Genomic DNA, 24,922 nt, shown 5'->3' with positions numbered 1-24,922 from the left:
ACATATTATAAATAGATGTATTATGTATAAGCCGATACTACAGAATAATTTGTATTTATAATACGTTTAAATGAAAATCTGCATTTGTATAAACAATTGTTAAAAAGACATAAAAATTTTTATTGGTGATAATATTTATATTTCTTATCCCATTTACTCAAATGTTATTTTCACTATTTCTTAACCAGTACACATTTCTAATAATGTTTTATTATTACGAGGGCTATCCAAAGAGTAATAACCTACGAGATTGAGTATAATTAACAAATACCTTTTCGATAGCTTGCGCATCATGCATATCGAAATCTGTATACAATAGAATGAACAACCTGACATGTCTACATAGAAGATATTGAACTTTAATCTCATTATAATATTGGAACACAAATTTTATTGAAAACACAGTCTATTATTATTTTGTCTATGGGTATATCCTTTTCTTCATTAACACGTCATGAGTTATTCTATATGCATAAATCATTATTTGACAAGAGGAAATGTCACTCATTCATTTGACATACTTGGAAATTTCGAATTATTCCGTTGATAATAGATTGTTTATTAGATATAATTGAAATTATTGAACAAAAATATTTGATTAACTGTAAACTATTTTAACAACTAAAGCACAAGCTACCTATTTTATATACGTGATTTGAAACGTCGGCCATATTGTGGTGGGGGACAAACAAAATCTTTATTTTATTTGTGTATAGATCGATTTGATTTGATTGAAATGAATATCTTTGGCAAAAATAAACGAAAATAAGACATCAAAATAACCATAATTTCAATATTCGAGATTTAAAATTTCGTGTTGTTGGATCACCGATTGCTAATTCCGAATGTGTTTTGAATACGTCCAAAGTATCATCGGGTCTGGATAAGAATATTTAAGCTACTTTCTACTCTCTTAGCTGGTTTTGCCTCTAAATTATAATGTTAGATGTCTGATTACTTTGAATCACTTTATAGTGTAATTGTGAGTGTTGGAGTAGTGCTCGTTAAACAGTGTGTTCATCAGGGATTATCCGAAACATTTTCCAGCTGCTTTTTTAGACGTAATATCTGTTAGTATCTATGCTGGGTTTCTTAAACATGAAATTAAATCTTTAGCATCTAAAATCATCTAGAATATTTCATTTTTGTGATCTTGAGGTTCATATCTTACAATTACAGTTGGGGAATTTTTTTATTTTAAGTTCTCAATTTTCTGTCTTACTATTCATTGTTACTAATATATTATAGACCATTAACCACAGAACATAGGGTATGTTCTGTGCCATTAACTCATTCTAGTGGCTTACGAATCTTTAGGGAGCAATCTTCTTTTTTTATTACAAAATTCGTATCAACCGTATACTGGTTATAAGTGATTTAATTTTTTTAACTGTACAAGTTAAGTGATATTATTTTATCAACCGATATTTGTTAAATTAAGTTTATGGAGATCCGACTGAGTTAATTTTTGAGGTTAGTAATATTGCATAGAGATATTGTTCGTGATCTTTCTGCGTTGGAAAGATTAACACTCTGCGATTATGTGTTTTATAGTCAATTTGCAGTTGCAACATTTAAGTCTCCGCGATCTTTCGTTAGCACTGACGGTTTCACGGAGATTGTATATGGACGTTGACCATTTGTTCTCCCATTCATTGATCACTTTACGTTTTAGGGTTGATTTAATATCGACCCTTGTTAAAAAGTTCATGCACTGTCACTATTTACAGCTTTCTTAACGATCAGGTCTGCCTCTTGGTCCCCTTTTATTTCAGTATGTGAGAGAATCCACAAAAGCCAATTTTTTTGTTGTTGTCTTGTATATATTGCAGTTGCTGCTCGATTTTGATTGCCAAGAAATTTGTGGTGAAGTTAACTAAAGGAATCTGTGAGTATCAGGTGTTTAGGTTCATAAAATTCAGCAGTAAAAGTGGATGGGCTTGGAGGAGCTCTTAGCATGTATTTGGAGGTTGGTGTAATGATAATGATACCAATACCGTCTTGAAATTTTGATGAATCTGTGTAAGTATATACAAAATTTTTGTATTCATCGAGTATGTTACTAAAGAATCTTTTCATTAGCTTATGTTTGGTGTGATATTTATCAAATGAGGTGAGCTGGGTAATGAATTTGATTCTTTTTATTGTCCTTTGTGGAGAATGAGAAAATTCGATAGTAAGGCAATCAGGAAGGAAGAAATTTAATTCACTTCTCTTTTTTCTATTATGAATAATTTAATAATATAATCATTTATTTTAACCAGTGTTTCTTTAAAACTCAGCTAAATCATTTTAATTTGAAAAAAATTCAATTCCAGAGGACTCACTACTATGTCCAAAATACTTTGCAGAGGGCCCCTTATTAGGCATAGTTCGTCATTTAGGAAATAAAAGGTTCCAATAAAAAACTTATTTTAAGAAAAAAAATTTATTACATAAGTTATATATGTAAGTAACATAATGTTTCAGTAATTTTATTAATCATCTTCAGGTTTGCTTGAAGTTTTTCGCTTCGTTTTCGGCTTCTTTTTGTCTTTCATCAATTTCGACTTCTTTTCATTTATTCTCTTATACATTTCCCTCAACTTCTGCCTAAACATAAAAAAGTGAAAATGATGATAAATAGCTGACAATGTTATCTATATGAAAGAAGGGTGACCAAAAACTACATTTCTAAAGAAAAGTACTCAAGCAAAAAGGTTTAGATACCCCGAAGGTTGAAAATAGGTGCAAACAACTTCCAAACGAGTATCCATCTTTACGAGGACTCTATAGAGGTAGAGCTATGAGATATAGAGCAAAAGCAACTTCCAAAACAATCTTGAATTGCTTAATGCAAAGAAAAAAATCTTATTTAAAATTAAATTAAATAATTGTTATATTCATAAAAAAATGTAGTACTAACCTCTTTCCTCCCTTAATTCTATCATACAAGGGTTTAGTTATAATTTCATCTCTTTCTGGAGCACTAACTTCGAGTTGTTTCCTTTTCGATTTCGGTAATTTCTTCATTGTTAACATATAAGATGGAACATCGCATCCGGATTCTTTTAGTACATGTGCTATACTGTAATAAACAAAAATACATCAAATTAATAATTAAAAGAATGTTTAGTGTATTTGAATAAAAATTTCTACCTTCTCAAGTTAACTGTATCTTCTGTAGTAAAAAATGTGATAGCTTTTCCTTTCCTTCCGGCACGTCCTGCTCTTCCTATTCTATGGACATAAGAAATTGAGGAAGGTGGAAAATCGTAATTAACAACCAAATTAACACCTTTGAAATCCACACCACGTGCCATTAGTTCTGTACATATTAATACCCATATTCTACCTTCTCGAAAACTACGAACAGTATTGTCTCTCTAAAATACAAAAAAACAGAGAAGTAGAAGAGTATGAAATATCTATATAAAATGAATATGAAAAGTATACTGAAAAAATGTGTGGATGGAAAAATTAAATAATAAATAATACAATACGGGGACATATAGATGTAAAAATGAAGATATATCGTAATAGAAACAAGAATCAATAATAGATTGGTGAGAAAAATAAATGAAGGCTAAAAATACCATATAACACCATTTGAAGAAACTTGGGACATAAAGAGGGAAAATTCGGAGTGTCATTGTCTATTGTACCCCCTCTTTTTGTTACGGGATTGGGGATCCTCTATATTTAGAGCTAATCTATTAAATCTACTTGGGATGATTCTATATAGCAAATATCTTCTATTTCATTAGCTCCCAAGTATAATGTTTCTCCAATCCAGTATGTTCCGGAACCAATTGGAAGATAATAAAGATGATGAAACAGAATATCAATGATATATAGTATAAAATGAAAAAGGGGATGATAATAAAAATAAAAAAAATACTGACATAATAGAGAAAGAGAATATAAGGACAAAATTTTATAAATAGTTATGGTAAACTAATATATATGAAAAGTACACTGACAGAAATGTAGAAACAGAAATAAAGAAACTGGGGACATTGTCTATTATGCCCCCTTTTTTGCTATTAATTATTTGATTAATCCTAATGTATTTTTTTCTAATAGAATTCTTTTATATTTTCTTCTTCTACACTGTTAATAGTCTATACTGTTTCCGTTAATGACTATTTCAATATTACCTGTAACTGAGTCCTATCTGAATGTATGGCGTCAACATTTATTCCATCATAAATAAGTTCATTGAATAATTGTTGCGCCCTTTCTTTACTTTGTACAAATACTAAAACCGGAGGGCATATTCCTTTCTTAACTAAATCTCTAAAAGCCAACAATTTTCCTTGTTCGTTACCCACAAATAGAAGTTCTTGATCTACTAAATCTGTTGCTGCATTTCTGAAAGAAATGCGTTGTTAAATATCATACAATTAGGAGTGAGATCAGAAGATAGATCAGAGCTACATTGTACATCTAAACATTCTTTTGGAACCCTTGTAACTACAGAAATCAATTAGGTCAGGAATTATTGTTTCTATCAGTTACTAAATAGGTTTGTTCAACAGATGAAAAGGATATTAGTCCTTTAACTTTCAGTAGTTATCTGTTTTTTGAGGTTATATATTTAGAACCCTACTGTATTTGTTATAATTGAACATAATGACATCCTGTATAAATAGGGTGTTTTTATTGTTGTAGAAATTTATAGTTTTTTGGAACCGTTGGTTATATTCAGATTGAACAGAGTATTTTAATAAGTCATTACTCACAATTACACTAACTTTCATTTCAAACTACAGAGTCATCATCATTTCAGAGATCAAAGGAAAACAATTTTTCCTCAATCTTTGAAAACAATGTATCAGTTGTTGAAATATATGTTAGGCAGTGTAATTGTGATTATTCCTATTACCAAAACAATGTTTTCAAAATTTCTTATATTTCTCTATTTAATAAAAAATTTTTTGATACCCCTCACCTTTAAATTTGAATTATTTACTGCAAATTTCATTCTAAAATATTTTAAGGCTTTTTTTAAATATATTCATCACCATAAAATTAACTTTTGCATAAGTAGAAGTCTATCGTATACCTTTTTGTACAAAAATAAATACCTACAACTAGAGTTGCCAACTATAACAGTTTCTTACTAAATCATACTTTTTATTGTTGAACAAAAAGTTTACAGTATACAAAATACTGTTTTTAGAATTCAAAATGTAAACACATTATTATGTGCCATACTTTGACGCACACACAAATTTAGTCAGAGGGCGTTCAGTGCAGCGCAGCAACAAACAAATTACACTGAGTTTCCGAACGAATCTGTCAATGTCAAATATTCAAGACGGTCACTTATTGACAGACATGCGAGTGCGCGCTCTCAGAACATAACCTTTTTTCGCTTGGAACTTGTTCTTGTTTTACAACTTTAATATAATTAAAATAATTAGGGATAAGTATAACAGTGTTAAATTTAGTGTATGAAAGATGGAAAGTGATAACGAACTACTTTCTTCTACAATGCTAAGAAAGAAAGCTGAAATATAGAAGATGCAACAAAAATATAAACAGAAATTGGAATACCAATATGATTGGTTAACGAGTGATCCTCTATGTGAATTTAATGCTAAATGCTCTAACATTTACTATTTATCAATCAGGTGTTGGCAGGTTTGGAACTTTTGTTTGCGTCTCTTGTCTGATATGCATAAATGATTAGATATTTAGGTCACTATTTTGCATAAAATATATATTTAGTTTCAGTGTTTTTAGATTAAACATCACTTAACCAGCAAGAAACATCATAAAACAAAAAAAAAGTATTAAATACTATTACAGAGTCTTCCCAAGAAGTTTTTATTAGAACTATTAATAACTTGTTATTTATAAGAGTAATTTGTATTTAGAGAAATGGTTTAATTTTAATCCGACTAACTGGTTAATTAGCTGTTTGTCATTGAAGTCTTGGTCATTTGATCATTGTGAGAAAATTATAGATAATCTAAATTTGTATAAATTCAATATTGATGTGGGTGATTTATATTCAGAATTAAAAAATTTCAAAGTGATTAAAAAAAATATCAGACGACAAAGACTTCTTTGAAACTAGCCAAAAGTGGTGCTATTAATCGGTAAACAATTCAGAAGAACGTAACTAAAATTGATCCTGCCACCTCAGCATTTATTTACAGAGTTTTTTCAGCAACTAATGCTAAGTAGCGGCATTGATTTAATAAAAACTGAGCTGGTTACTTATTTTAATTTCAGTTATAATTGTAGTGAGGCGTATAAAGTTTTTAAAAAAGATTATAAGTTAGTAAGTTGTGCGAGAAGAAATAAATAAATAAAATACTTGTTTATTTTTCTGAAATACTGTTTAATTTTCTAAACAGACCTGAATATACTCTATTTCTTGTAAAAAGGGTTTACAACCCTACCTACAACTCTTATATTAGATACTTTATTGATCCTAAATCATCATTAATATTCAATTTGATTTAAATGAAAAATTCTCATTCATATTACATTTTAATCAATTAAAATGATGTAAAAGTAAAACATTAATCAAGAGATCCTTACCTGTGACCTATTGTAACTCTAACCAATCCTTTCATGTTATGAACACACCATTTGGCAACGGCGGGTGTATAAGTAGCACTGAACATGGCAATTTTTCTGTTTTGATTATCACACGCTTTCAAAATTTCATCTAATTGTTCTCTGAAACTCCTAACTCCTGTTTCAAATAGTTTATCAGCTTCATCAATAACCAACCATTCAATACTAGAAACAATTTTGTAGAAATGTGGTTAAATTAAAAATGAAAGCAGATTTGGATAATAAAACGAGTTAATTCCCACTAAATACAATTTATTGTAGGTTTTAGGGCACTAAGTACACCACGACCCACAGGATCTATTGTGTCCTCAATTTTTACAGCTGATTTTTTAATGCCGCTCCTCTCAGTAAGTTTAGAGTAAGGGATAGTTCTAGCTGCCACCTCCTGTTCCACATGCTACCAGGTGTAGTGCTCTGGAGTTCCGTAGTGTTGTCACACTTGAAGAGAATGTGGATAGAGACAACAGACAAAATTCAGAATGTGGGATGGCTGTAGCTGCCAGAGATCTTCTATTTCATACCCTCCCAGGTGTAATGCTCTGCACAACAGAATCTGCACGTTTCATTATCTGCATCTTCAGTTGCCATTGAGACACAATGCCCCAATAGTACTTCTATTTCTATTCACAGGTTGTCCTTGCTCAAGCTGATCCATTCAGCAGATCTAACCCCTGTAGATTGTATTTTTTCTATTATCCTGTAGCTGATACCACAAAAGGGTTTAGATCCTATGAAGGGTTTGTCAAGGAGATGTGATACGATTATTAAATATTGATTTTATATTTAGAAACAGTATTGTTGAGGTAAGAAGGGTTAAAGACAGACAGTTAAAGCAATTTGAGAAAGTATCAAAGATCTGTTGAACATCAGTTTCTTGTTAGCATGCCTAATGGCATCAATGGTATCAGATTTTTCGTTTTTTGACTTTACAAACTATCAAATTTACTTTGGATTTGTTTTCATCTGTTTTACACTAATTGTGAAAAGCCAAACTTTCAAAGTCACCTTAGTTTCAATCCAGAAAAAAGCTTATTTAATTACTAGGACAATAGTAAATCATTAAGATATAATGAATCAGATTATTTGTAGAGTATTGTAGAAACATATTCAAGGAACTATGAAATTTAGTAATAAAAATTTGTTAATAAGAAAAATTATTATTTCAAGAAATTTTCATCAATCACTGAACTGTAGAAACATATTTAAAGGTGATTTTTTACATTTTGTAATAAATCTTCACTTAATAATGCACTTGTCTTCTAATTTTTTCAATATTAAATCCTTAATAATTGGTAAAATATAAACCTAGTAATAAATATACTCACTTTTTTAAAGAAATTGCAGGAGGATCTTGTTTCAGTAAATAGCAAAGCCGATTAGGTGTAGTTACCAAAATATCTGCAATAAGATAACTAAAATATTCGCATTCCATGTGAATTGATTAAAAACATACCAAATTTTTGTGATCCATTGGGATTATATTGAATCAACGCTTTTTTAATTTTACTGATAACATGTACTCGAAATCCTCTCCCTTCTGCAAGTCTGTGGCATTCCCTTTGAGTTTGCTGCGCTAATTCTCTTGTTGGACATAATATTAAAGCTCTAAAGCCTTGTCGTTCAGGTCCTTTTAATGAATGTATTATAGGAACTAAAAATGCCGCTGTTTTACCAGATCCTGTTGGAGCACAAGCTAAAATTTGTCTTCCCTAACCAATAGGCAAGTTTAGAGCCATAAATATTGTAAATTCACTCATAAAAATATTAGATGCAAATTTAAAATTAGTTATAATACATACTTTCAACATAAGTGGTACTGCTTGTTTTTGAATTGGTGTTGGTTCTTCAAATCCACATTTATTCAAATTTTTTATGATATCAGTACCAACTTCAAATTCTTCAAATGATTTATAAGGTTCTGGAACATGACGACCAACAACAGTAATATTATTAATGTTCCTATAATGGTTTACCTAAAAATAAAATTAACAAACACTCTTTTGGATTTTAAATGGTTCTTTCTACCTTTTCTTGCTCCAAAGTCTTTTGTTTATGTACATCTGGTAAAAGTTTACGTTTTTTCGTTTTTTTCTCTGTACTTAAACCACTCAGTAGTGTAATTGGTGAGCTGTGTTCTGTTTCTTCCTTTTTAATTTGTGGTTCTACTTTAATACTTTCTTGATTCGTTTTAGTTTCCACCTAAAATAAAATTTCTTCTCTACAAATATCCTATTTCATTATAAATTAGAATAACTTACTTTATCTGGTACTCTAGAAAATTTAGCACCTCTTGAAAGTTTTTTAAAAATATCGTATGCATCCATTTAATAACCAAAAGATAAACACATTTACCAAACAATGTGATCTAACCTTACTTATGAAATGTGGATAAAATCACTGTACCAACTAAATACAATTATATTTTTCGTAAGTACCAACCCAAATATAGTAAATATATCTGTCAAAAAGGATGTGGCTACTGTACAACTCTTCTGAGCAAATAGTTTGATAGTGAATTTGAAAAATGTTAAAATACATTGGTGATAATAAATATTACAACAGTACTTCATTGACTAAATATAAGTAGAGAACTGGATATTTACTAACAGTAGGTAACCTATATTTTAGAAAATATAATTTGTACACGTCTATTTTTAACATATACTTATCATATGAGTATTATTCACTACCAAAAAAATATTCAAACCTCAAAAACGACTTTGATGGGAAATCGATGAATTTTGAAAGATCATTTGCAATTTCCACTAAATATTTGTTATGTATATAATAATAGTTAGAGAAAAAAAAGTTTAGGTACGTATAAAAGTTAATTTAATGCCAATGGATAAGGCACCCGAAGCGGCAATAACCTCACATGCCCATTTATATAAATATAAAGAAAAACATCAAGTATCACAACATGAAAGAAGGCAACAAATTCTTAGTGAACAAAAATATAAAAGGCACATTGAAGCAGATAAAAACAGAGAATTATATGGTAAATATCTCGAAGAATTAGAGGAATCCGATGTTGAAGATTTCAAACAAGTGGATGAATGTGATATTGAAGATTTTAAACATACGGACGAGTCTGTACAACATTTGGAGAAACCTGAACAAGAAGAACCAGATGAATATGAAGAAATGGAATATGTGCAGTCTGAAGTACAATATCGTCGACCTGAATCTACTGAATTCAAATTGATGTTGACAGAATGGTTTATAGATATTCCAGATGATTTGGAAGAGAACTGGCTTTGTAAATTTGCTCCAGAAGGTTTTCGCGTATTGCTACTAGCATACAAGCGCCGAACACTTTTTTTCACTATCAAAAGTAGATATTTATTTAAATTAAAGACTCATTTTCCTGGAGGCGGTGGAATTAATGCAACAGGAGTTACAGTTTTAGATTGCATATTTAATAAGCGTAATAAAACGTTCTTTGTACTAGACTGTTTATATTGGTCGGCTATGTATACTTTGGACAGTGAAGCTAATTTTAGATTTTATTGGTTGAAAACGAAATTTTATGAAATGCCTGAACTATATAAATCTGTCAGTAAAAAATACACTTTCCATTTGATCGAAGCTATTCCTCTGGAAAGATCTTTACTACAGGAAAAAATTTTCCAAGTACTCAAATTAGAGGAAAAAGAAATATTATACGATGGAATAGTGTGTTATCACTCATGCGGATTCTATACTTTCAGTTATAGTCCTCTAGCAACCTGGCTTTACTGCTATATGTTGCCAGAGAAATTGGGAATAGATGTCCCAGAGGTTTATCTTGCGAAAAAGCCAAAAGGATATATAAATTTTCAACAGTACATTGAAAGCAAGATGTCAGGTAGGGAGAGGTATAATAAGAAAAAAAGTCATGAACGATTAAATAAAAATGGTGATTTAGATGTGAGCTCTGTTAATAATACAGAAAAGAGCAAAAATAATAGTTCAGAAGTGAAAACATATAATACAGAAATGGATAGTTATGCATTTAATAAAAGTGATAATGACATAATGGAATCATGATTTTCATAGTCAACATGTGGCCAACATTTTAAAATAATCGATTTTATTACCAGATGACAAAAAGTGATTTTGATTATATTATTTGAGTGTTTATTAAACTGAATAACATTTTTTTTAAATAATAATAGTTGTTTCATTTTGTAAATAAATAAAATATATGAACAAAAAGTATAAGGGATTCTGTAATGAAGTAAGCTGTTGGTAGATTATTCAATTAAATTGTTTACAAATAACTAAGACTAAGAAAGACAAAATTATAACGCTCCCCCCGTATATTAGGTTTCCCAATGAGCCTTACGTAATTTGTACACGTTCCCTGAAGTTGATGATTTGTGTAATAGGTTTTATTTTTTTCTATGTATAGGAAAGTTTGAAACAGTCGTTTGTATTAATGCTCGAGTCAACACCACTTAAGCCTCTTATTACATAATTACATCTTAATTATAATACATCATTATTCAATCCTTAAACGCAAAGCATGTTGTGTTGCAGTTTTATTTTATGTAAAAAGCAAGCAAAATTATTATTATCACCTCTAAATTAAAATATTAAAAAATAATTATACGAAAAAATTTCTTTTGTTTGTTTATTAAGTACAAAACTTTTTAGACAACATTGCTATTAAATTATTTTTATATTCATACCATAACATGATAATATTAACAATATATACAGCAAAAAAACGGGCACTTCATATTTTTCTTATTAGAAGCTAATTTTCAGCAATGTATTTGTTTTTGTGGGCATTCTAGTTATTACCTAGAATGTACGGTTTAAATCTATAACCTAACCTAACCTAACTAATCCCTTCAGGATTAGTAAACAATTAGATAAAACTGAGATTTGATCTATTTGCCTTAAAGTTGATTTACCTGTCGGACCTATTTTAAACTGTAAGTAGTTTTTCCCACATTTAAACATCTTTAATTTATTAACCAAGCCGTTTCTGTATTGACTTTTGACAGATTTTTTTTCAATAACCTATAAATTAACCAATTCTTACAAGATTAATACATTTAACAAAATTATAAGACGAAATCTAAATGACCGGTTTTTTTGCTGTTAAGTTTATAACAAATTAATTATGCCTCTCATTTAATATTATAAACAAATATTTGTAACAAATCTTCCTTTTTATATTATTTAATTCTGCAAAGTTCGAATGAAATCACAGAAAATCACCATAATTATTACAATAATCTCAAACAATCGTTTGTATATTTTTTATGTAAAGATATACCTGAAGACAACGCATTTTCAAAATTATACCTTAGTTCTTGATTCTGTTTGAACAAATACTCCAATGGCAAACTTATCAACTCTTGATTCAAACTGTCACTTAATGAAACTTTATCACAAACACTTTCATCACTTTCTTTAGGTTTTCGTGCAGCTTCGAAAAGAATTTGCAAATGATCAGTCTTGTTTTGTTCGAAACATTTAAGTAATTCTTCATTATGTCGGTTGTAATTCTGAATCCACTCTACTAGATTAAAACTATAGATCATAATTTTACCAATCAGATTGCAAAACGATTTCAACTTCTCATTTTTGAAAACATCAGTTTTCACTTTAAGAACAGCCGATATTGATTTTGTAATACCAGAAATAAATACTGATTTATTAGTATCAGTTTTTTCGATTAAACTTAAAGCTTGTGAATGTAGTGCATCCAAATCATAACTCCTAACTATTTCTATAATTTCCGGTGTTATTTTTGATAAAATTTCTAATTTTTTACACACAAATTTTATTTTTTTATTTAACTCAATGTATTTATTTATACTTCGTTCTATGGCACTTATCAGTCTTAGAGCGCAATTTATACTGTTTTTATATTCCTCATTATTTCGTAGATTTATATTATCGATATTAGTTTTAATTTTATTGTAACAATCGATTTTCGTTACTAAATGTTTTATATTAGATAAAGCACCATTTTTCAAATTCTTAACTTTGGTTAGAGTTTGATTTAAAAAATTGAGGTACAAAGGAAAGCTCGCATTGAAATGGGATGCTATTTGCTTTTCCTGGGTTACGAAGAATATAAATTGTACCCTCAAAGCTTTTAAATGTATTTTATTGAATTGCGCTGCTGATTTCATTACTTCTTTTATCAATTTAGGATAGTTATAAATCACCTTTTCAGGAAGAAAATACTTGCGTGTTACATAAATAAAATTATTATTTACAAAATTGAATAATTGATCTGAATCTTTAGTATTAGAATTTTCGGATATTATTAATAAAAATTCAGTCGTAGGGATTTTAATATCTCTCGATATCCAATCTTTAAGGGTGCCTACTAAAGTACTTTCGGTTATTTCATATGAATAATACTCTAGTTTTGATACCGAAAATACGTTGATTATTTTTTTCTTTAGAATTTCCTGTAGGTTATCAAACGGTTTAGTGTCGTTAGGAAAGTTTTGAGATCGAATTTCTTGATCATAAGTAAGAACTCGTTTAAGCCAAATTTCTATATGTTGTTTCAAACATGTAGAAATGAAATTTTCCTTTTTCATTTCAGAGGAATAAGTTACTTGACCTGAATAACTGTTATAAATACATATGTCTTCAGGACTTTTTTGTTTAATTTTAATAAATCTTTCGAAAGGTGTCATATGAGGTAAAAATGGTAATACACCGCATATCACTTCGAATGTAAGAATACCCATTGACCAATAATCCACACTATTATTATAATTTCTACCTTCGAAAATCTCGGGTGCTAAATAATGTAAAGTTCCAACAAAACTTACTGTTTCGTTTCCTAATTCTTTCGCGTAACCAAGATCTATAATTTTATAAACTGTTTTTGTTTCCCTTTGTTCCGAATGTTCTAAAACAATATTTTCTGGTTTAATATCTCGATGTGTGATCTTGAGATTATGTAGATGCTGGAGACCACTGGATATATCTTCAAGAATATCTCGAACTTGTTCTTCTGGTAATCCAGATAAATTTTCGGGTTTTAGTAAAATACGACGTAAATTTCCTTTCCGACAATACTCCATTGGCAGTAAAGGCATGTCACTACAACAATATTGCATCAAATAATCTTGTAATTCTTGAGGAATTTTCTTGAATTTAATTATATTCGGATGGTTGATAATTCTCAAAATATCTACTTCGTTTCTCCATCGCTCAATTTGTCTTGGTGTTAAGTTAGATTTCGTTTTAAATTTGCACATTTTTATAGCAGCGTAATCTTCTTTCGTCGTATCTAACCATAATGATACGATACCAAAAGCTCCTGACCCCAAATCGGCAATTTTTTTCCAAGTTCCTACTTCCATTATTTATTATTTTTCTATTACATAATACGAAACGATCCTAGATTTTACTAAAAATAAAATTTTACTTGTAGATAAATCGAATTTTTTACTAATTTAACCAACACCCTGTACCTTCGACCGGTGTTTATTTTTAGCGAAATGCGGCTAGCTTCATCCTAAGCCGTGTTAATTTTTCAATAAATTTTTGGTATTTCTATTTAAACTAAACGAAAAACTGCAGTTTCAAAACAAGGTATGTATACATGCTTTAAAATAAACATAACGAAATAAAAATGCTGACAAGATTAATAAATAAGAGGGAAATATTTGCGCCTATGCTTATACAACTTTTTTTACATTACCGAATGTAGATAACTTCTGTTACATTAAAGGTGCAATTTCGTATTTGTGTTCGACGATGGCTTAGAGTGTCAAATGAGGTCACGCGGTACAATTTTGACTAAGAAATCATCTTAAATTGATACAGCGTCAAAACTAAACTTTGTTTTGCTGTATAAACCGGGTCTTATAGCAAAAAATCTTCACCTATATTATCATCTGTTTACCAGTATTCTGAAAAGTACAATGAACTATAGGTTTGTTCTGGGTAGCTGCACTGGCAGAACTAGTTCAGAAAGTGTACACTAAAGCGTTCTTTACCCAGTTCACTATACTGCTGGTCTAGAGTCAGTTCGGCCAGTGCCGTGTAATAAGTGTAATCTGTAAACGGTGGTATAACATCTTCGTCATCGGACGAATGTAAAAGTACTAAATCGTTTTCCATTATTGTTAATAACGAAGTTGAAATAAATAACGAAATGTTAGCGACAAAATAACTCTCACTTCTACGTTTTATTTTGTTTCTTTTTCTAATGACATATATTGAAAAAGGACAGAGTATTTTCAACCTCCTTTTAACGTCTGAAGGAGCTTCTCATCTATAGGAACCTTTTTTTCATTATTTGGTACATAATAATTTTTATGTGGTACGCCTATGGTAAAACGGATATAGGCGTCTGCCATATGCAACAACTATCATGGGCATCAAACTTTTGTTTATTGCTTATTACTGTAATTTTAATTCAATATACCATATCGACTCCACACTGTTCTTATTGTATCGCTATTCAAGTGATTAGAACGGTGAATAACAAGTTTTTATTTTAATTAAAAGACGTTGATAGAGGTAAACCATATTTCACTTCCAATCCTACTTACAAGCCTTCTCTCTATCTTTAGTATTTTTTCTATGGCTCAAACTTGCTTGTTCTGTACTGTATAATGTGTTGCATAATTCATATGATATAACTTTTATAGAAGAGAAATTGTACGGAAACTTATACACTTTTGGGGGCACTAAATATACTAGTGTGAGTAAAAATATGATTTATTTAGTTTTATTTTTTTACAAACATCAAATCATTCGAAATCTTTACAATCTAAGCTGTTGTATTTTGTTACTAAGTATACATAATGGTATATACAAAATTAGAATAAAATATTTGATTTAAATAATTTTTTAACAAAAATTTGGTATTAGAAACTGTAGCTATTTATGTATTTTGTATAAAATAACACGTTCTAAACTCTCATTACTGTTTCTTTATTTATTATTACGAAAACATTTTATTACGTTGATTAAAAATTAACTAGTGCAGCACACTGTAAAACTTCTAACCTTACTTCTTCTTTTTTATCATCAAAAACTAAAGTGTCAACAATCATAGATCTGTCTAATATGCATCTGATAAAAAATTCACAATTATTGGACCAACAACGTCAGCATCGTTCAAATGTACATGATGTGTTCCTTCGATAAGAACCCTCTCAAATCGTTTTGCAGATTTTTCAATAGCACTCATAATTATATCGTAATTTTCTTTAGGATCCGTTTGATTTCCTCCTTTAGCTCTGATATTTAATACTTCGCAAGTTATCCTAGACGCCAAATGTAAAACTTTCTCTAATGTAAAGAAAGCGAAAGCGTTAATTTTTAATCTCGGATCTCTAGTGAATACGTAACAGTTATCTTTATGAGTCGACGGTTTCATGCCTCTTTTAAGTAAAATTTTACATCCCTCCTCGTATACAGAACCGTGATGACCGTCTATCATAATATCCAACATTTCGTCATATTCGTAACAGAGAATATCATCGAAATCTTTCTTTTCGTATTCGAATAGGTTATCGATGTTATTTTTAGCGATTGCTAACATTGGCTGTGTACTCCTAAGGCAAGGACCACAATTATCGATACTAATAAATTTAATGACGTCATTCGGGTAAGTGGAGGCGTATAAGAACGATATACCTCCTCCTAACGAATGTCCTATTAGAATAATTTTTTTCCAGTCGAAATATTTGACGATTCTACGTACGTAATACACACCGTCGTAAGAAAGATTGTACACGAGACCTTTGGGGATGTGAGAAGAAAATCCGTGTCCTGGTAGGTCGATACAGAAGAAAGAATGGCCTCGTTCTATTATGTACGGAGCTACGGTGTCGAAAGTGCCGCTATTATCTTGCCAACCGTGGATGCCGATGATTGGTTGTACGTTTGTGGAACCCCACCATTTTCCTTTAATAAATAATTTGTTTATCACCAAAATGAATAATTTTTTTAAATTTTATTTACCGCAAATGTAACCCCACGGAACCGGTACTTTGATTTCCTTGAAATCGTTCAAATTTGCTGTAATGAAAATTTAAAAAAAATGATAGAATTAATTAATGAATTATAATAGTTGAAGTTCAAGTTCAATTTCATTCCATTGATACTTGTATAAGTTGCAAGGTTAACACAATTGGAATTTATAATTTTTTATTGTCCAAAAATTTGGTAAGTACTAAAATTATTCAAATAGATTTTTCAATTTTCAATTCATATTTTTTAGTATTTATCAAATTTGTATATCAATATTCATACTTGAGAGATGTGAAATTGTTTCAAAACACATTTACTTGAATTACTATATTTTATGACAATAAAAATTAAGATCGCAAAAACTGTTTTAAGAAAATGTCGTCCTGAATATTGATTTCTTATTAATTCTGCGATACGCTTGGCAACATAGCGTTGAATTCGTTTTACGATGGATGACGTAACTTTTGTCTGGGTTACTGTTCTTCACTAGTTATAATCTTATAGTCCAGTCACAAATTATAGAAATTAGATATAACATGGTAATTTTTCTGAACATTTGTTTTATATTTGAAAAATACCGGAAGAAATAAACATTTCATGAACTATATAATGCTTGAATCATAAATGGTGAGATTAATTTAAAAAAAAATGATTAATTTCTACAGGAAAAGTACATGTTTTATTATTCTTTTGGTTTTTGCAGAAATTTTACAGTTTTCCAATTAATACTAAAGTTTTCTTTCTAAACAAAAAAACTGGGAAAATTCTATGTATTAATTCACTTATTTGTTAATGCGTATTTTCATTATGAATCTATTTATTCAAGTTTTCATTTTTCCTATACTTTGTTTTCATTATATAAAATTGTGTGAATTTTATATGCAAAAGGCTTTAAAGCATTAACCCTCAGGTTACAAGTACAATATAATTTTTGAACTTTGACGTATTTACTACTTTCATTCTAAAAACAGTTAGCTACTGGACTATAACCGCGTATTTATTCAATAATGATGAAAGGCATTAATATTTACTTCTTAAATGATATATACTTGATTGGTACGTTTCTTTTTATAATCCCCATTAAAACTATATTAATCTATGGAGAAATTGTCGTGTATGTTGTTATTTTATCTAATAATTAAGTTTTGTCAACTATTTCTACATGATAAAGTTGCCGCTGTACTATATCTCATACGATGATGTCATCTTTAAGTTTATTATATAAGTATTGACGTTGTAATGCTAAATTTTATATATTCAAAATGTTATTAGTAAATAATACTATGTTTTTTATTAAAAATATATGAAATAATGATAAAACTGGTAAATTTATTTATTATTCTGATATTTTATTATATAATAATAAAACAAGAGGAGAAAACAGTTGGTTTATTGATTTTTCAGACGATTCACTATGATCACAATATACGAGGGTTGTAATCTAAGTTTTGAGATAAACAAATAAACGTATGCTAGTGGAAATAATGCTAAATCTCACGGTATGTCACATGACCAACTTGCATTATCAGTTTACGCACAGCATCGATGGTTTGTGGTACAACGGCCGATCCTCACGAAATTCATCTTGTAGTGAAGTGCGATCACGATTAAATTCGGAAAACTAACGAAATACGTTGATTCAAATCCACATTAAAAGTCATTGAAAAACATCGCATGAAAATTTCACTCGTATAACAACACGTTCTGAGTACGTTCCCCAAAATGTCAAACTTTATGATGGCAGATTTGACATATTTACATCAGTGTTGCCATATCTCAAAACAACTCTCGTATTAGAAGTATATTATAAATTATAATATAAAAAATAAACTATAAGATTAAAAAATAGTAGTAGAAAACTTATTTATTAACAGTATTCCTTACCTTTATAATAATCATTATTATTGATATCCTTCATTTTTGACAAAATCACAGATAAAAAACAAAAGATTTTTTTTTATTCATTCGATTTGAGAAGACTTTGACACCGTATGGGGCGTTCCAGGTGTATGCAAGTGAGTTAAAAACTTAATTCGAAAACCATTTCAATAGAAATATGAATCACGTGGATTCTGAATGATAAGTTAGTATTTACAGTGGCGTATCACGTTTGAGACAATTAATAACTATATTTATTAAAATTAATAGTATATTAAACACGTGATTACTTCCGTTAAGTTATTAAGAGGTGATTAATATCATGGGAGGTTAAGTTGTGTTTATTTTGAATCCAAAAAAATGTTTTAATTCACGTTTCCAGGTTTCCTGGAAAGCCCGATCCATCTCAATATCATCCGATTAATTAGACCCGACACAATATTATTAGGAAATGTTTACTCATACCTATTCTAATTTGAATTTCAAAACCAGACAATTGCAATTCTTTTGAATCGTTAAACGTGTAGACCGAAAAAAATGCAAATTCATTGTATCAGACCTTCGAAGATATTCTATCATAATAAAAGGTCAAATTATGAATATTATATAATTCAAAAATTAGTAAATTACATTGTTTGTGTTTAAATTTAATGCACATACAAATAAGTGATCGGTTAACAACAAAGAAATAGCGAACTTTTTACTTGGACACAGGATCGGCTTAGCGATTTTTTTTACAGTATAGCCTGAAATAAACAGTACTGAAATTGAAACATAGATGTCGGGGCGTCTCAGGACAGTTGACAATTACCGTGAACGTGCTTTGGAGCGGGATTTTCTTCGGGATTATCGCTGTTGAGTAATATATTGCACATTTTCATTTGTAGGGCTAGATAAATCGACGCACAAATCGATTTTTGGGCTTTGTCAGACCGGATGAGGTTCAAAAAGTTTGGAGGATAGTCCCGGAGGTACCTGGCCCAACAAAGAAGTTCAATAAGTTCGATAACCTTTTCATAACAAGTTCCTTAACTCATCAACTCGTCATTGGTGGAAAATCTCTGACCGCCGAGTCATTTTTTCAAGTTTAAGATCAGAAGATCATCCGATGGGGCTAAATCTGGCGCATAGGGTGCCTTGTGTAGCAGTTCAAACATTAGTTCGTTAATTTTGGCCATTGCAGTAACGAATTTTTGAGCTGGTGCATTGTGTTGATGAAACAACACTTTCTTCTTAGCCAAATGTGGTCGTTTTTACTTGATTTCTTCGTAATCAATTTATTCGACACCATGACCTTGTTTGCAGATGGATCCTTACTTTCTTTGGAGCCGGTTCTTCCTTTTTCAGTCCAATGTCTTAATTGTTCTTGATGGAAACATCTTCACAACGCTGTTTTTGCTCCTTTGCAAGTAAACGCTGCACCCAACTTTCTAATATACAAATTTTTAGTTAATATGCGATGTATCGCACTTTTTGAAATGCCTACAATGTCTGGTAGCTCGGGCATTTTCAGTTGACGATTCAAATCACTCCAATTCACGATTGAACCGAAAAGTCGAAATACGAAATGAGAAATTTTACAAATTCTTCTTAAAAACCAAATTTTGGACGTTTTTGGTTGGTTGGTAATAGTGAAAAGTTTTGACACTTTTTTAGGCACGAGTAGGATTTCCGTGGCGCCCCATTTTGTAAATCGATCCAAAATAAGTCGAATATGAAGAATAAAATTTTTCGATATCTCGCTTCGTTTTCGAGATATCGATACTTAAAGTTGGAAAAATTTGTTTGTATATATCAACCTAACCTAACCTAACCTAACATAATCTAATTTAACCTTACTTAACCTAACCTAACCTTTTCGAGGTATATTATTATTTATTTTATTTATATATAGATTTGGAACGATTTTTTACAGTGATTTTTCTTATTCGGTTGAAATTGTCGTTAAAAATAGGATAAATGAAACAAAATTAATTTCTAGAGAACTTTTCCAGGATAATTGTGAAATACTACATTAGTCTGGCTTTTCAATTATAGAACAAACGAAATTAAATAACAAAGCATTCAGAACGTACTTTTTGCTCGAAATTACTAATTAAATCTTCAAACTATCTTTAAATGTTTTTTTTATTTAATAAATAATGAAAAACAACCGACAATTCTTTATGAAAAACATCAAATTAATCATGCATTTATCGTATACCATAGAGGAAAAGCCCAAGGGCACAAGCTTGGCCCAACTATGTAGAGCTCTGAGCCAAGCTTGTAAGCCAGGCTTGGCCCAGTCTTGGTGAAACTCTGGAGTGATAACGATGGGCCAAGATTGGTCACCAAGACTGGGCCATACTAAAATGCCGGTGCTGGGCCAAGCTTAACTGCCAGGACCGGACCAAGGTTAAATACCAAGACTTATTCATTACAAAACTTTTTCTAACTAATTCACTAACCAAAGATAATACTTTGAATAGATTTAATCAAAATTTTTTCATTTTGTTTATTTCTCCGTAACTTCTCGTATGTTTTGGAATTTTAAAATTCATATAAATTTTCATAAAAGTACAATTTTATAATTATCGAAATATAATTTGTTCTTTTTTGAAAGCACAGTTCAAGGTTACGCCACTGGGAACGACAAAACATATACTAATTTAAACAATCACAATCACGTGATTGAGATTTTCATTCAAATGGCACTGTTGTGATCTATCCAGACCACATTTGAACATCGAAAGTGGTTTACCCTTGGTCTCAGTCACCCTGCCATTTTTTTCGTGTCTTGTTTCGCCGACTGATTGTTAAAAATGAGAGACATCATCAATATCGAGAATCTTCCCAAAGGTGAGTTCTTTTTTTAATTTTTTTCGTATTCCACTGAATGTTATTTGTAATAAAAAAAAACTCTAATAGAAAAAAGCTATAATTCAAACACAGAATCGTCCTATTTTTGAAATTCCCGCTCATTGTTTTAGGAGATTTCGCAGAAGTCAAAGAAGTCGAAATACCAGTACCATGGGGATACATTTGCGGTAAAATAACATTTATTAAATATATATATTAATTATTAAATGACGTTTGTTCATAAACAGAATAATAAAATTAATTTCTCTCGATATAACTTTATATAAAATCAATTATAGTCCATTTTTATGCATGAGACAGTAATAAAATCATGAAGTATTCGTTGTACTTTGTATTTTTCCACAAGGTATCAAAAAAATTGGGTCTCTTGATTATATAGGTACAGAGATTTAAACTTTTATTTCATAATAAATAATTTTATTACGAAAATACACTACTATAAGTAGAGTTACATCTTACAAATGACATTTTCTCTTCTTCTTTACTCGTATATTTAACTGCCTTTTCCCAGTTTTCAATTTATCCACAGCTTCCAAAAACAACTGTTTAACTCATTCAAAAAAATTTATTCTTTCTCGAAACTTCTCCCTTTATCTATGTCCATACCAGTTCAATCTAGTTTAGTTTGCAATTATTTTGTAGTAATCTGAGTTTTAGACATTTGACATTTTAACTCTGTTGACAAGTCTTGCGTCAAAACTCCCGTTTATGTACTTGATTGTCAAAAGATTTAAACTTTTATTTCATTATAAATAATTTTATCATGAAAATTCACTACTATAAGTAGAGTTACATCTTACAAATCAAAATCAGAATCTGTTACAATTGATATCTATGGATAATGACATTTTCTCTTCTTCTTTACTCGTATAATTAACTGCCTTTTCCCAGTTTTCAATTTATCCACAGCTTCCAAAAACAACTGTTTAACTCATTAAAAAAAATTTATTCTTTCTCGAAACTTCTCCCTTTATCTATGTCCATACCAGTTCAATCTAGTTTAGTTTGCAATTATTTTGTAGTAATCTGAGTTTTAGACATTTGACATTTTAACTCTGTTGACAAGTCTTGCGTCAAAACTCCCGTTTATGTACTTGATTGTCAAAAGATTTAAACTTTTATTTCATTATAAATAATTTTATCATGAAAATTCACTACTATAAGTAGAGTTACATCTTACAAATCAAAATCAGAATCTGTTACAATTGATATCTATGGATAATGACATTTTCTCTTCTTCTTTACTCGTATAATTAACTGCCTTTTCCCAGTTTTCAATTTATCCACAGCTTCCAAAAACAACTGTTTAACTCATTCAACAAGATTTATTCTTTCTCGAAACTTCTCCCTTTATCTATGTCCATACCAGTTCAATCTAGTTTAGTTCGCAATGATTTTGTAGTAATCTGAGTTTTAGACATTTGACATGTTATCTCTGTTGACAAGTCTTGTGTCAAAACTCTCGTTGATGTACTTGATTGTCAAAATTATGTTCGTAATATTTAAAGTTTTAAAAGTTAGTTATTGTATATTTAGGAATTAAATGTAAACAAACATGGTGTGTAATTAAAAAATTTTGTATATAATATACATTTTTTAGTTTATAGTATTGAAAATAACTCCTAAGAAAGCTATTTTTCAAAATGCTGTTCTCGCATGAAACGAAAGACTTTTTAATAATCCTGAAGTTAGTTTCAGATTTTGAAACTGAAACTTTGAAAATTTCTTCTAGATAAACAGTTTTTTTCATTCAAATTTGCTGTTAAATCCGCCATTACTCTCTCGTACATACAAATAAGACTATAGATAAAATTAATTACCCAACAAATGAGTATAAACTTTTGTTTTTATTTAAGGAAAATGGTGGGGTCCTAAGAACTTACAACCGATCATTGGTATCCACGGTTGGCAGGACAACAGCGGCTCTTTCGATAAATTAGCACCGTACCTCGTAGATTACGGTTTTTCATTTCTATGCATCGATTTACCAGGACACGGATTTTCCTCGCATTTCCCCAAAGGGGTCGTATATAATCATTCCTTCGACGGGGTGTACTGCGTCCGTAGAATCGTCAAATATTTCGGCTGGGAAAAAATTATTCTAATAGGTCACTCTTTAGGTGGAAGTATCACCTTTCTGTACGCCTCCATTTTCCCTAATGACGTAGCTAAATTTATCAGTCTGGACAACTGCGGACCGAGAGTGAGAAATCCCCAAACATTGTTGCCGGTAGCTTGTTACAACATGGACCAACTATTCGAATACGAAAATAATAAATTTTATGATCTCTGCTACGGTTACGAGGAAATGTTGGATATTATGATGGAAGGACATAACGGATCTCTAGATAGAGAAGCCTGCGAAATTTTGATGAAAAGAGGCATGAAGCCTTCGCCCGATAAACAAAACTGCTACGTATTTACTAGAGATCCTAGATTGAAAATCGTGGCTTTTCCATTCTTTTCCATGGACGAAATTCGTGATTTCGCGTCCAGAATCACCTGCGAAGTTTTGAATATTAGAGCCGATCAAGGTACCCAATTAGAACAACCCGAACATTACGATTTGACAGTTGACGCTATAGAACGATCCGCGAAAAGAGTAGAAAGAGTTTATCTCAAAGGAAAACACCACATACATTTAACTGATGTGGAAACGGTCGCCCCCATCGTTTTAAATTTCTTATTATCCACTTCGGAAGTAGCTAAAACACATAATTTATGAAGATGCACGCCCGCACGCGCGCGCGTTCGTACGTTTTGTCTTTGTTTACAACACTAACCTAACCTAACACGTGACAATCTTTTGTCTTGCACTCGCACTGGTATAAGAATCGTCCATCAAAACATGGCAACATGTCCTTGCGGTCGAAGATTAAATATGAAATTTCAATTTTGATTCGGATGATAATGAGTTGGTAACGATTTTTTTCAAATTCTTCGCATCATTTTTTTGGAATAACGTAAATTTAATGAAGTTTCATCAGAGAATAAGTAGCTGCAGAATGAACTAATGGACTTTAAGACTTTTTAATGTTAGTTAAATTAATATCTTACGAGCAATATCGAGTACAACATGTAGACTTTATATTTAATTGAAATAATCATTTTAATGTGTTGAAAAAACGGATAGAACTGAAATTTAAGTCGGTATTGATGACTATTCTACGAGGATGTTCCCAAAAGTACCTAGCCCAACAAAAAAAAAACATAACGATGACTAATTTCAGTATTGATGGCCGCCAAACAAATACTAAACAACATGGCGTCTTCAAACTTGAAATATAGACTGTGTACTTTCTAATACAGCAACTACTGCCATCTCTAGGTCAGACTACACACTTCTGGAACCATCCTCGAATAGTTCCTCTTTGACCATTAGGACTAATCCAACTTTTCATTCACTGGTAAGCGTTTATTGGCATTGTCTTCAGTATCTTAAGTAAATTACTTTTTATGGTTTCAAATGACTGATGACGCATTCACCGGAGCGGATTTTTTAAATTCATAAGTTATAAGGAGTAAAATTCGTGAATTTTCTGCTTTTCATGACCTTCGGACCTTCTGGAATGGATTCATTTTAATCATTTCCGACCGACTTATATTTTTTTTTTGGTTTCGAATTAATTTTGAAGCAGTTCGATAGATTGTTAGG

The 24,922-nt window shown here is 30.4% G+C and overlaps 4 protein-coding genes across 6 annotated transcripts; 1 reads left to right on the top strand and 3 right to left on the bottom strand.

Annotated features, from left to right (window-relative positions):
* Positions 1–2,412: 2,412 nt before the first annotated feature.
* Positions 2,413–9,042, bottom strand: LOC130890981 (DEAD box protein 52 homolog). The gene is made up of 10 exons (XM_057795465.1): positions 8,835–9,042; positions 8,602–8,775; positions 8,376–8,549; positions 8,030–8,285; positions 7,902–7,974; positions 6,538–6,741; positions 4,140–4,353; positions 3,139–3,365; positions 2,906–3,067; positions 2,413–2,592 (listed from the first exon to the last, which is right to left on the bottom strand). The coding sequence occupies exons 1-10, from the start codon at positions 8,898–8,900 to the stop codon at positions 2,478–2,480; spliced, it is 1,665 nt and encodes a 554-aa protein (XP_057651448.1). The 5' UTR covers positions 8,901–9,042; the 3' UTR covers positions 2,413–2,477.
* A 369-nt stretch (positions 9,043–9,411) lies between these two features.
* On the top strand, positions 9,412–24,481 carry LOC130890982 (probable serine hydrolase). 2 transcript variants are annotated; one of them, XM_057795466.1, is made up of 4 exons: positions 11,339–11,498; positions 21,016–21,246; positions 21,378–21,434; positions 23,124–24,481. In XM_057795466.1, exons 2-4 carry the CDS (start codon positions 21,210–21,212, stop codon positions 23,990–23,992), a joined length of 963 nt encoding a protein of 320 aa, XP_057651449.1. In that variant the 5' UTR covers positions 11,339–11,498; positions 21,016–21,209; the 3' UTR covers positions 23,993–24,481. The 2 variants fall into 2 exon arrangements, 1 of the variants encoding a protein (XP_057651449.1); XR_009058811.1 differs by lacking the exons at positions 21,016–21,246; positions 21,378–21,434; positions 23,124–24,481 and adding an exon at positions 16,236–17,850 and having other exon boundaries at positions 9,412–11,498.
* Positions 11,178–14,458, bottom strand: LOC130890979 (inhibitor of nuclear factor kappa-B kinase subunit alpha-like). Of its 2 annotated transcripts, XM_057795464.1 has the most exons (3): positions 14,016–14,234; positions 13,737–13,951; positions 11,178–13,641 (listed from the first exon to the last, which is right to left on the bottom strand). In XM_057795464.1, exon 3 carries the CDS (start codon positions 13,635–13,637, stop codon positions 11,796–11,798), a length of 1,842 nt encoding a protein of 613 aa, XP_057651447.1. In that variant the 5' UTR covers positions 13,638–13,641; positions 13,737–13,951; positions 14,016–14,234; the 3' UTR covers positions 11,178–11,795. The 2 variants fall into 2 exon arrangements, with proteins under 2 accessions (XP_057651447.1, XP_057651446.1); XM_057795463.1 differs by having other exon boundaries at positions 11,178–13,951; positions 14,016–14,458.
* On the bottom strand, positions 15,253–18,651 carry LOC130890983 (probable serine hydrolase). The gene is made up of 3 exons (XM_057795467.1): positions 18,415–18,651; positions 16,522–16,578; positions 15,253–16,464 (listed from the first exon to the last, which is right to left on the bottom strand). Exons 1-3 carry the CDS (start codon positions 18,446–18,448, stop codon positions 15,617–15,619), a joined length of 939 nt encoding a protein of 312 aa, XP_057651450.1. The 5' UTR covers positions 18,449–18,651; the 3' UTR covers positions 15,253–15,616.
* Positions 24,482–24,922: the final 441 nt, after the last annotated feature.

Source organism: Diorhabda carinulata, chromosome 2 (assembly GCF_026250575.1).
Source record: "Diorhabda carinulata isolate Delta chromosome 2, icDioCari1.1, whole genome shotgun sequence".
Taxonomy (NCBI): domain Eukaryota; kingdom Metazoa; phylum Arthropoda; class Insecta; order Coleoptera; family Chrysomelidae; genus Diorhabda; species Diorhabda carinulata.
This window is presented reverse-complemented; position numbering and strand designations above follow the sequence as displayed.